At 43.9% G+C, this 12,669-nt stretch overlaps 2 protein-coding genes across 4 annotated transcripts in view; both read right to left on the bottom strand.

The window, feature by feature from the left end:
- Positions 1 to 33: 33 nt before the first annotated feature.
- LOC135255404 (uncharacterized) lies at positions 34 to 5,567 on the bottom strand. Its single transcript, XM_064336532.1, has 7 exons — positions 3,671 to 5,567; positions 3,155 to 3,322; positions 2,787 to 2,985; positions 2,372 to 2,563; positions 1,484 to 1,626; positions 836 to 968; positions 34 to 703 (listed from the first exon to the last, which is right to left on the bottom strand). Exons 1-7 carry the CDS (start codon positions 4,936 to 4,938, stop codon positions 515 to 517), a joined length of 2,292 nt encoding a protein of 763 aa, XP_064192602.1. The 5' UTR covers positions 4,939 to 5,567; the 3' UTR covers positions 34 to 514.
- A 2,894-nt stretch (positions 5,568 to 8,461) lies between these two features.
- Positions 8,462 to 12,669, bottom strand: part of trpm7 (transient receptor potential cation channel, subfamily M, member 7) — a 42,756-nt gene continuing 38,548 nt past the window's right edge. For all 3 annotated transcript variants that reach the window (XM_064336525.1, XM_064336524.1, XM_064336526.1), the window contains 7 exons: positions 12,437 to 12,502; positions 12,059 to 12,342; positions 11,068 to 11,150; positions 10,719 to 10,924; positions 10,525 to 10,576; positions 10,203 to 10,309; positions 8,462 to 9,602 (listed from right to left, as the gene is read on the bottom strand). In XM_064336525.1, coding sequence (XP_064192595.1) covers positions 9,478 to 9,602; positions 10,203 to 10,309; positions 10,525 to 10,576; positions 10,719 to 10,924; positions 11,068 to 11,150; positions 12,059 to 12,342; positions 12,437 to 12,502 — 923 coding nt within the window. In that variant the 3' untranslated portion in view covers positions 8,462 to 9,477. The remainder of the gene's footprint in view (positions 9,603 to 10,202; positions 10,310 to 10,524; positions 10,577 to 10,718; positions 10,925 to 11,067; positions 11,151 to 12,058; positions 12,343 to 12,436; positions 12,503 to 12,669) is intronic.

Genomic DNA, 12,669 nt, shown 5'->3' with positions numbered 1-12,669 from the left:
AAGTTGAAGACTGTAGTATGTTGTTTAGTATCTCTAAAATTAAATGAACACCACACCCAACCACCTACACTTCCTGACTCCCTAAAGCCAGCATGTGTGCCTATGATGTCAACATTCAGGAAAGGGTAGGGATGGCGGTGGGAGGATTGGGGGAGGGGGGGCAGCAAGATCCATCCCACACACAATAACTTTTTACATCAGACTGTACCCACACATGGAAAACTGAACTATCCAGCTGTGCTTTCCACACATCTGTGGAAACACCACAATACTATTATTAGTTTATGACATAACAGGCAGATTCTTTAACATATACTTATATATTAAACGTGTGTGTGTGCACAAATATATACTTATATCTTACATCATTAAGTGTATATATATCAAATTTACAGACTAGGTAATGTAGAAATTTCCCCACTGTCTATTAGGTCAGCTGACCCGGTCACAATGTGAGTATTCTATTGTAGGACTGTTGGAGCCCATGTCTCGCGGATAAGCTGGAGAGGCCGAATCACACACCCAGGATACGAGGGCGACGGAACTTCTCACAGGTGTACAGTAGGATGTAGGCGCCCAGCGACTGGACGAGATGGTCCTGAATGTCGCTCACCGAGGCATCGTCGAACTTGTGCCAGCTGCGGGTGTGGGCATTGTGGAGGTATGCCGTGTAGTGCCCCATGTCCAGGTTGCCTGTGTGGTTCTGTTAGTTGGAAGGTACGGTACAACAAGGACTTAAAGGAATTATTTTTTAGTTAGCGCTCGGGTTGAGTGCTATTTTATATAAATGCAGTCCATTTACCATTTACCATTTACATCAGGTGCTTGAACTTACCACCACGGCATACAGGGAGTATTTGCTGTGTCGGGGGGATGGGCTGGGTGAAAATGGGCTCAGGTCCAGGTTCTCCAGAGGGAAGACCACGTTGGTTTTCAGCTTCTTCTTGTGATTTCCTCGGCATTCGAAACTGCACATTTGACATTTTTCTGTCAATTTATTTGTCATTGATTCAGATGCACTTTTATATAAAGTATTTTCAACCTGGATGAACTGTTCATCCACCAAATGGCCGAAAATGCATTAGTATAAGTGTTGCTAAACATTCAGCAGTTTGTTGCTTGCTTCTGAGGAGCAAGTGAAAATAAAAATGCTGTAGTCAGGAAGTCTGGTGTCTTCTTTTTTTCAAAGATTGGGTCGCAGTCAAGCCCAGAGAAAGACACAGGGAGCTTGGAAACATTTCACCAGTGCGGAGACGGCCAGGCAAACAAAAAGACAGACAGACAGACAGACATCTGCGGTGCCCTGCACTGTGGTTACAGACTGCTGTGTGTGATGCAGCAGAAATGTGAAAATCCCAGACAAAGCGGAGGTGTAGAGGCAGACAGATGGAGCGGATTGCGGTGACGGTGCTGACATGCAGCTGTGGTGCGGGGCAGTACGAATACGTGGCTTGGGCGGATGACGGGGCGAAATGACACTAACCGCTTGAGATGCAGCACCAGTATCTCAGGGGGCTTGACCAGAGTGGTCTGCACTGCAGTGTCCTGCCTCAGTCCACACTCAGGGCACAGCATACGCTCGCTGTGCGTCAGAGTGCTCTGCTGGAAGAAGAGAGCCAGGCAGTCCTGCGAAAAACATTCATCCTCACATGAAACAAACCTGCCCTCTACCACTGCTGTACGGACTAGTGTGTGCCACTTGAAATGAGTCACACATATAACAAAATGGTATATGCTAATCTGCCCACAGTATGACTGGCTTAAAATGCCTCCCTCTCCACATCAACTGTTGACTGCCACGCTTCTCTCAGATGGGTGTGGCACATTGGTGGTGGTTTGGGGGAGCCGACCAGTGTAAACACTTTGGTTCTTTTATTTAATGAAAAGTGCCAAGGTGTGTAGAGTGAAAAGATTTTTAAAACTGTGATGTACCACATGCCTATTGGAGATCCTTTATATTTTTGACCTTGTCCAGATTGTATTCTTTGTTTCCATGCACAACCGACTCTTGAACGTAAATTTAAAATGGCTCGTGATACGTTGCTGTTATTGTCTGGCCCTCTCGCTCTGTTCAAGAGTTACAGCAGGGTTTCAGATTTTCCCACCTGAGGCAAAAATGAGATGACTCTAAATTCTCATCTTTTCACTAAAATAAATTTGATTGTTGTTTTTTTCTGGCATGAACGACAGGTCCCAACTGAAGTCATAAACAGAACATCAAACAAAGAACTACGCACATCTAATTCTCGTGCTTTGTCCAGCACCTGATACTTGATTGCTGAGCTGCGTGGTAACCCACACTGCGACAGAGGCTAACTGCCTGCTAATGCCTTGTGTACCGACGGGCTCCTGGTGTTCAGAGCACGCTCACCTGGAGTGAGCACTTGATGACGTGGTTGGGGACGGGCAGGGACAGCATAGTGGAGACCTGGTTCCGCTGGATCTGGTGGCTGCAGTCCATGCAGAGCGTGACGTAGCTGAGCTGGCCCTCGAACAGTCGCGTGATGATGGAGGACTCACCGGGCAGGTCGGGGGAGTTATCGCCCTCTTGTTTGTCCTCCCTCTGTGTGTTGGAAACAGTCACAGATGCAGGCTCTCTTCAGAGCAAGCACTGACATTTTTAAACTATCGTATATGCAATGGCTTGAAGAAGCAGCAAAATATGACTGTAACTCTTCTTTGCACATTGCAGATTGGCTTTATTAGGAATGGCAACCACAGACAAAATCCTAATTTAACAGGAAATGCAGTAGAATGAGGTGCAGCCCTGTGATGGTATTGCATACCTTTTTGAGGTCGTCGTGGAGGGCGTTTAGGAGGAAGAGCAGCAGCTCCTGGGCGTCCTGCTGACAGCTGTTGTCGAACTGTGGGTGGAGGGTGCACACCACGTCCCTCATTTCCGATGGGGTCCAACTGTCCCGTTTGACCAGCCACACCTCCTCCACCAGCCGTAGGAAAGGACCAGCAACCGCCTGACTCTGGAGGCTGAGGAAGGGGGAGAGCAGGGAAAAACAGGATTTAGTCATAACAGTACAGTGGGGTACAGTACAGAAAGCAGTAGTCTGAACTCCTCTCTATCAGAATGGAGTTAAAAAGAGCAAAGAACAAAATGAAGGACAAAATGAAGGATTTCACAAATAAAGCAGTGGCTCACCTGGATATGTTGCTCCTGTTTCGTCTATCCAGGAAGTGCTCAACCAGGGGCACTGTCCCAAGGAGGCACTGCAGAACTGCGTTCATGTAGCAGGTGTTCCCACAGTTCACCAGGCCACAGAGGCCTGGGCACTGGACCATACTCGTACGCCTGCTGGAGTTCTCCTCCCTGATTAGAGAAACACTGCTAATATCACATTTAGCACTCAACACTGCAGGACATACGCATACAACAATTCAATTTCATCCAAATTTCATCCAAAAATGAAAGATTATTTGTTTCTTATGCACTCAAAAAACGTTAAATGATAATGTCAAGGAGGGTCCAGATTTTAAATTTCATGCTGTGAACTAAATCAGATCAGAAAATATGTCAGTCAGGAGAAAGAAAAATATCATAATCTTAGCTGTTATAAAAAGCATTTTAAAAGAAGCTGTTTGAGTTTTCACAGATTTTGGGAATGCATCTGATTGTCAGTTAACACTACTGATATTAAAAAGCGATTGTAAAACAAACCTTGATGGACCATTGTTTTGGCCATTGGTCTGGCTGGACAGGCTGGCGAGTGAAGGTGTTGTTAGCGGAGTGGACGGCAGGTATTCCACAGCCAGCTCCGTGGCTAAGCCGTAAGTGAAGTCACACAGGTTGATACGGCTGCTTGGTGCCCGCGACCGTAGCGAATACAGCACAAACGCGTCGATGCAGCCTAGGTGCACCACCAGCCAGAAGCCCTGCAGGAACACCGTTGACTGATGTTCCCCTTTGTCCGATGCCCAGGGTAGGAGGATTGGGCCGACCCAGCCATGGAGGTGGGCTCTTAGGAAAGCTGTAGAGTCATCCTCAGTCCCAGAATCCCCTTGCTTCACGCAAGGAAAGCCAGTGGGAGATGGGGGAGAAGAGAACGGCTTAACTGTGTCATCCTCTCCTGGCCACAGGTTTACAAACTGAAGGTGTACTCCCAGACCTGAAAACACCTGGCTTAGTCTCCCCTCCATGTGGGCAGAGGAGTCTAGCTGTACATTGTAGCCCTTGTTGTAGTAGGGCCTCAAAAGCCGATGAAGGACTTGCTCCATTACTGGTGACTTGGAGCCCTTCTGAAGCACCTCTGGGGAATACAGGAAGAAATTGCAAACATACCCAGATTCCACCTCACAGAGGAGAGCCATTTTCATGTGGCATTTGGCTGGGTGGCCTTTGTATGACAAGGCATATTTTTTCACACACAGTGGACGCCCCGGAGTGTATAGTGTCCGGAAATTCCTGGAGATGTTTCCTTGGAGATTGTAGAAGGCATCCCATTGGTCCTCTGTGTTCTCCTTGCATACGTTCATATTCAGCAGGGCACTCTGTGAAAGGCTCTTCTGAAATCTGTGTTGCCATTTCTCCACTGTGGCGACCATGCCTGCAGCTCTTCTGCTTCCATCTCCAGGAATGATTCCACCCTGCAGGGCCACTGCTGTCCAGGCCAGGAGGTCCGAACCCTGAACCACCTGCGTTTCTCCATCCAGGCCACATGAGGAGTTGCCTTTAACCTTCGCGCACAACTCTTCGATCACTCTTTTTCCCAGTAGCTCCTCGAATAACTCTTTCGCTGGCTGCCTATGGTGCGGGCCTACTGGCCCAGATTTGCTCCTGGTAAGTTTCCTCGCTTTCCAGGACCTGAAGAGGTTTGGCGCACAGATGCTGTCCCGGTCAGAAGTCACGCTCACTGGCCGTCCCTGGGGACACTCCTCCGGAGCCCACTGGCTCTCAGTGATGGCCACCGCCCATGTGTCTATAGCCATGTCATCTTTCTAAACTACAGAAGACTGAGTTGTCTGTAGCCATCAACTTTCCACAAAAATTGAAACTCTTCCCAGCAAGCACGATCTTTTGCAAATGCTTTCTGGAAGGCTTTAACTTTGCAAAAAAACCCACCCAAAAATGTTGCAGTCACAACTCAAAACAGATAACCTGCAAGAGGTGAGCCAGGTACTGCTGTTAGTCCGAGGAAGAATTCCAGGTACAATGGAAGGAGGGGATGGGTCATCTAACAAAGCTTCCTTCCCAGTGATTGCATCAAAAAAAAAAAAAAAAAAAAACTACAACTGTATCCTGACAGTAAAATTCTGTAAGGAGTTACAAAAATACATTGTATAAGAAAGCATAACAAACAGATCAGAGAAGATTTTCAACTGAAAAAAAAACCTTTGCTTTGATGTTTTTGGTGGCACAGGCTCAGTGTCCAAGTAATATATAATTCTGACATACGATTCTGTTTCTTCTGCTCCCTGAGGTTTGCTGCAACAAGGGTTTTGTGTATGTGTGTGCACTTATATAGGAGAGATAGCTTCTTAACTACTGTGTCTTAGCAACATGTCAACAGTGACACCATTTCATTAACAGCCTGATGATGCATTTACTGTACTTCAGGGATATAAGCCAGTCCATTTAAAATAAGACAACAGCAGACATTTCACTCCCTGATGCTCATCTTTCCTGTTAATCTTTCTTCTTTCATGAAATAATACATTTGTAGTCTTATTTAAGTAATAACGATTTCCAATAACCTTAGAAAGGCTATGTGAATAGAATTCATATTTATTTATGTATTTTTCCCAGATCGCCAGTTTTCGGGAGTTACATTGTCTTGAAATGATGAGCGAATATGGTTATCAAATTTCAGTGAAATTATGCAAATTATGATTATACCCGACCATATAAATGCGACTTGAACATTACAAATCTAACGTGCTAAACGTGGTCATTCCCACATTAAAGCAATGTTATATCTTGTATGTCGTGCGCACTGTGGAGCGCTCTTAATCTAGACTCATCCAAATATAACTCCTATTTACTAAAAACAAATTCCAGTAATATACTCCAAGTAATAAATATAATAATTTATTGTGTGAGGTGATAGTACTTGATGTATTACAGCTACTTCGACGCACTCTGGTACAAGTAAAGCCACATACATTGAAGTCACTGAAGAACATAGGTTTGATTCGATATTTCGTAAATGAGTATACAAAGAAAGCTCGTCGTGTTCATTCAACCACTAGGGGTCACTCTAATCATTTTAAGCTAAACATGGTAGCACTTGCAAGTGATGCTTAACGCACACGATGCTAATACAATTTTATAGAGAATTTTTTAAGTCCCACTTTGCTGCATAGATGCAGTATACTATATGATAACATCATCTAAATGTGCCGGATTCCATGAAATGACAGCAGTTTCATCCTTTGAATAAATCACTGTCTGAACATTTTGATTCAGCAGCTTACCTTTGCTAGTGGTGTCCATGCAGATCAGAGTAGGCTAATTACAGCCTGTCAGCTCTCATGTCAGGCCTAGAAGAATGCACCGAAATTGATTTAATTAATTATTTACTATTACTTTAATACCACTGCATTCACTGTAAAGTTAAATCCATTTTAAAAATTTGTGATTCCTTCCTTTTTTTTTGTAGACGAGAGCATCTTGTCTGGTAGGCCTACAGCCGTTTTGAAAACGTGCCGTCTTTGTGAATTGTTTTGCACACAATGTTTAAAATAGTTCGGAAGTTGAAATTGCACTAGATATGTATTGATTTGAAATTACCTGGGTGAACCATTTTGCCCTGTAGGCAGGATCATCTTTAAAGATAGCCTTATCACTGTATATAGAGAGCTTCTTTTTCTTCTCCTTTGGCTGGTCCGCAACAGCAGGGGCAGCCCTACAAACATGAACGTCTGTGACTGAGTGATGAAGTTACACCATTGGTCGGCCGAATGAAGTGTGTTAGGTCCTAGCCATATACTAGGTTTTGACCTGGTCTTGTTTTAACTTAAGGCTGTTCAGTTTTTACTTTTGTATTTGTACACATACACACAATGGTTTTTGTGTGCTGCAGTTTCCAACCTGAAATGAACAAATACACCCTCAATGTACTACTACTGTGCCAGTACAAAAAACATTTTAGAGGTGTGGTTCTCTGTCCAGATACTCACCCTAGCCATACCGTAGCAAATTACTTAAGACAATGGGCCTCATTCGTAAAACATTTCTATATTATTCTTACTTTTGTTCTTAAAAATGTTACCATGAAAAACCAATATGGGATTCATGGCACATGCGCAGACCTTTGTTTTGTGCATATCCCAGGTGTATGAGATGATAAATGATGTTTGTATATTTTATGCACAATCCTGTTCTTGCAGTTAGCAAGGAAACAGCCATGAACAAATACAGATAAGAAAAAAATGATGAATTTCCTAAATGTTCCTGGAAATGTTCTTAAACACAGTTTACAATCAAATGCGATCATACATGTTTCGTGCATGAGGCCCAATGTCTTCATTCCAGACACGTTTCAAGTGATTATGATTCACTGAAGTTGAAAGGTATGTCTCCAAAGGTAAACATGCAGGTATTCAAAAAAAAAAAAAAAACTGGTGACCATGGCATTTTAATTCATTCAGATCAAATGAATACCGGTAAATACAAATGATTTGCAGAAGTTAGATCTGGCAAAAGACATTATTCAAGTGACTGTTCAATATTGACATGCTATTATGCATTACATAGTTGTTATACTCAAAGCTTCAGCTTTCTACATGTACCACGTAAAGATATGTATCACAATTCTTCCTCCCCATGACCAAATGCTAAACTAGTTACCATTCCAGTTAGACAACATACTCTGACAGACTTACGCTGACAGTGGAACACAGAGCACATTCTTATGTTCTGCCGATGGCAGTGGCTTGCCTCTGATGGAATGTGAAGCCCTCCTCCAGACAAATAGCACAGCGAGGGGAAGTGGACTGCCCCACTGACATTAGGAGCATGTCCCGCACACATTTCCTAGTTATATGGTGTCAGTTCATACTCTAAAACATCAGTCATATAAAGGTGTATGTGTACTGTACATATAACTCAAATAAAGAAATGACACCCTGTATAAAAGTATAAGTATAAAATAGAATTTACTTAAAAAGTAATAAAAAAAAAAAACTTTAGTCATAAACTATACAAGCCGGACCGTAAACACATACAAATCTACAGGAAGCTAGAGGGCCACCAGACAGTAGAGACCCCCACTCCGGCTGGCACATATCACCGTGGTATCAGACCGCTCCCTTGCCCTCTGCTGAGGGACCCCGGCAGGCCTGACGTCAATCCACGAGAGGTCAGCCATCTTCCCAAAATAATCACTCCTGCTGTAGACCGCACACAGCACTTACCCAACTGCTCCCCAGTGTCTTTACATAAAGAACCACCAGAGAAAAGGAGCGCACAAATGCCTTCAGCTTGCCTCAAAAAGACAAAGACTAGAGCAGAGCTTATACATTTTATATTTTATTAGATTAAATGATATACAGTACAAAATGTATACAGTATTATACCCTTAATATGTTCCACAATTCCCCCAGCATAAAATAACTATAATTTTAATCTATTTAGCTCGTGCCAGATAACTGTATCTATAAGATACACTAGATTAAAATTTGCTCATACAATACTTGAATGACAAAAAGACAATAGTACCTCTGTAACATTAAAAACTCTTCTATTAATTTTTGGTGGACACAGTTTCAGATAAAGAGTTCAACACATTAAAATTACATATATTGTACTGTAAAAGTTGCATTGCAATCTGCCCATATTTTACAAGATTTTCAATCCATATGTATTTATTAATAAAGGATGTACCACAAATGCCATAATACAGATATTTCTACATGGTGTTTTTACATTTATATAAAAAATGGATTACATTCTGCCCTAGATAAATTCAGTAAATGCAGTTTGAATCGGAACAGGTCTCCCTTACAAACCTGCCATGACAAAAATGTAGACAATGCACTTAAAATTGCTTATTTTATACAAGGCAACTTTCATAATTCATAATAATAAATACTATACCCCTCTATACAATGAGATTGTACAAGTTGATAGCCACTGTGGATACTAATATCAACATATAAACCTGTTTAAAAAAAAGCCTTAAAAGTTGTTTTCCCCCATTTATATATTCTAAAATTGCTATGGTTCTCAATAATTGCACCTTCTCACTTCTTATTTGCAGGCAACAACAGTTTTCCATTTTTAAAAAAAAAGGTTACACATAACTTCCTTGCGAAGTCTGAGAGGCTGAGCTCAGTGTCCTACGCTTCCTATTCCATCATGCAGTTCAGAAGTTGCATGACAAAATGAACAGGCTAAAGAAGGAAGAACCCCACCCCCTCCCCCCACAGTCCACATAAATGGCCTTGATGGGAAGTGAGATGATTTTACAGTGGATACGAAAGTGCTGCCTCATCTCCCCCCTTACACCCTGGACACGGGGGGGGGTCTCACAGCATCAGACGCATAGAATGCCTTTGTTCTTTGGCACCGCTTCCTGGCTGAACGGAATCCTCTGGCGGTTCGTCTTGGGGTAGTGTCACTTTGTCGGGTGTGTAATCGTTGCGCTTCAGATCTGAGGAGTTTGAAAAAGAACACACGTGTTTCTATAAAACGTGGCCGAGAGAGGCTCCCAGTTCCAGGATTCGATAGAAATGATCCCCCAGAAACAAAAAACTTGACTAACTTCAATTTCTTTAGAACTACTACAGTTCGTAACTACAGCTGCGTGCGCATCTTTAGGCCAATGACACACGGTTCTCACTGATCTATGGCCATATCAGTTTGCTGTTCTGCATTAGTCAATCTAAAACATAAAGCATGATAAAACGACATCAAATACCACGGGCCACATGCGTGTGCCCCCATAAGAACAGATAAAGCATTTTACAGTTTACAATTGTAGGCATTTAGCAGATACTTGTCCAGAACAACTTACACAGCACAGCTTGCATTTTTATTGCATACAATCCATTTATACAGCTGGATATTTACTGAAGCAATTCAGGATGGGTATCTTGGATCCAGGGTGCATTGGCAGTGCCCCACCTACAAAGCAAAGCTGCAGCCTTGGAGTAGCCAGCCAGCTTCTCTAACCATTATGCTGCAGCTCCATCCTGAATAAAGCCCCGCAAACAATGGAAGAATAAGACTGAACGCCAGCAGAACTACGCACCTGGAAGTTTGAGTTTTCGGCAGCAGGAATTGCAGTGGTGTTTAGCGCGGAAGTTCCGTATTGCATCATCTCCCAGGTTCGCTGGCCCAAAAATCATGTCATATGATCTGCAGCAGAAGGACACGTTTACAGTTTCTAGTGCAATACTGTACTGCTCCAATAAAATACTGTCCCACGTTTTCTGACGTATTTCAATTTCATTCAGTTAGACGAAATATAAGAACATGTTCCTGAATAAGTGGGCAAACTAACAAAGAATTGACAGCATACTGCACTGCTAGGATTCTCTCTGGAGAGCAGTGAAAATTCTCATGGAACTCACCCCTTTTCACCACTTTTTATCACAGACGGATCTGTCAAAATTTCTCCAACACCTAAACAAAAAGTAAGAAATTACTTGACATGCACAAGTCTTACGATTTACCACTTAGTAAAGTAATTCCACATTTAGCGTAATCCACATAAGTACATTTAGATTATGTCATTTTGCCTCACTGTAACACTGAGATCATATACCTTGCAAGTCCAGCACCAGAAGCTCTCCTCTAGTGTACTCATATGTCCAGTGGCTGAAGGCCAGCATAGTTTCCTCAAGTAGGTTTGTGGGAACAATCTCATCCCCGTTGTTGTTGTTGAACTTCCTGAACTCTCCGGTGATGCACTCCTCAATGGCAAACCACTGACCAGCTGAGTGGCAATATAACAGAAACACCTCCAGAAACCTGTGCGTGAACAAATATACGTTTAAACTTAGATTCAATTGCATTTTAAAACGAAATGTACACTTCCAGGGCAAGAACGAGACACAAAATTGCAAACACGCAAGGCTAAATTGAGAGCAGGCTGACAGGACGCAGTCATTTACCTGGGTGAATAAGGGATAGTTTTCGGCCTCATTTGGTTAAAGGCAAAGGTCAGTTTCTGAGCAGCTCTTTGCTGCTGAATTTCCTGGGGGGTAAGGGGGGGGGGAGGAGAAAAAGTCACAGGATTACAAAGAGCAACAGACACCCCGTCCTTCACAGCTCAGGTGCTGCTCACAGTGGACGTCAGTGTGCTTCAAAGCGCGTCAAAGCGCTTCGCCGTTCAGCGGTACAGTGCAGTGAAATTTCTCTAATGGCCTTTTCGGTTCTTGGCAGCGTGTGTCTTTCGCTTGCTTGCGTAATTCCCCTCCCCGTGGCAGCCCTGCTATGCGGTGCCGTTGATCCCCTGGTAAGAGGATACGGCTATCGTGTGTGGAGGGCAGAGTGGTTAAATCAGTGTGGCCGCCTGCCAGTGGCTGAACCGCTTAACATCAATAACACGCCCAGGCACAATAAAAAAATAAAAAAATTTTTTTTTTAAAAAGGCACCCGAGATTCCATTCAAGTTAAATTTGACGCTTTGATAGTTCATTTCCTTGGATGATATCGATGCGGAGAATCGTGGCGGCCGACAAACTGTGGAAATAAAATAAAAAAACAACGCTGGAAGGATACTCTGTGAATAAATATACCCGAGGAAGGAAGGGAGGAATTTATTGATATAATGGAAACTGGAGGAAGCACATGGCTAATTCATTGATCGCTGCCACCTACTGTACCGTAACGATTAAAGACCAGGAAAAAGCATTGATCGAGGCACTGTAAGAACGAAACAAATTATACCACAGCTGAGAAAAATTCTATCCCAAGAATGACGAATCAGGTCATAGCACCAAGTGAAGAACAGGAAGACCTCCACGCTGGACATTACGGATACAGTAGGCAACAGCACTCAAGCCCGGCCACTGGCATTCGCACACCAGGGCTTCACCCGGCCCGTCTGTAACCCCCGCACAGCTGTGATGCCAGCTAGCGCGCGCTGCTCGGGGTTCCTACCCTGAGACAGAGATGCAGCACAGTGTCTTCTTTGTAGATGGTCTGCCAGGTGTTGACCACCTCCGGCAGGAAGGACTTGACGATGTACAGGTGGCCCGGCTTGAGGATGTCGTACTCGGACCAGGTGCAGAGGACCTTGAGCGCCCGGCGCAGGCCCCCGCCCATCTCCTCCTTGCTGAGGAACTCGATTTTGGCACAGAGCCCCCGCTGGGCCCAGGACGACATGCTGTTGTTGATGGTGTTGGGGGAGCTCTCCTCCAGACGGTACACAGTGACTGGCTCTCCTGTATGGGGGCGGGCACGATAGAGCAATCAGAAAGGAGGAGGGTGGGAGGATGGCAGGATGGAAGAGACTGGGTGGAGCCAATGGAACCTTACCTCTCGGTGGCACAGGGGTGAATGGAATGCTCTGGGACAGCCGCATCAGATTATTACGCTCCACGGCTAAGGCACATAAGAACATAAGAGGGTGTTTTTTAAACACGTCTGAGAAAGGCCAACATGAATGAACCTGCTTGAATTCTTGCAGGCATGTTTATCCCCACAGATAAAACTTCCAAGAACTTCTAAGAACAGGACACAAGAAGGAACCAGTCGGAGTACAAATCCTT

Source organism: Anguilla rostrata, chromosome 5 (assembly GCF_018555375.3).
Source record: "Anguilla rostrata isolate EN2019 chromosome 5, ASM1855537v3, whole genome shotgun sequence".
NCBI lineage: Eukaryota > Metazoa > Chordata > Actinopteri > Anguilliformes > Anguillidae > Anguilla > Anguilla rostrata.
The sequence above is the reverse complement of the archived record's forward strand: the minus strand, read 5'-3'. Positions and strand labels throughout refer to the sequence as shown.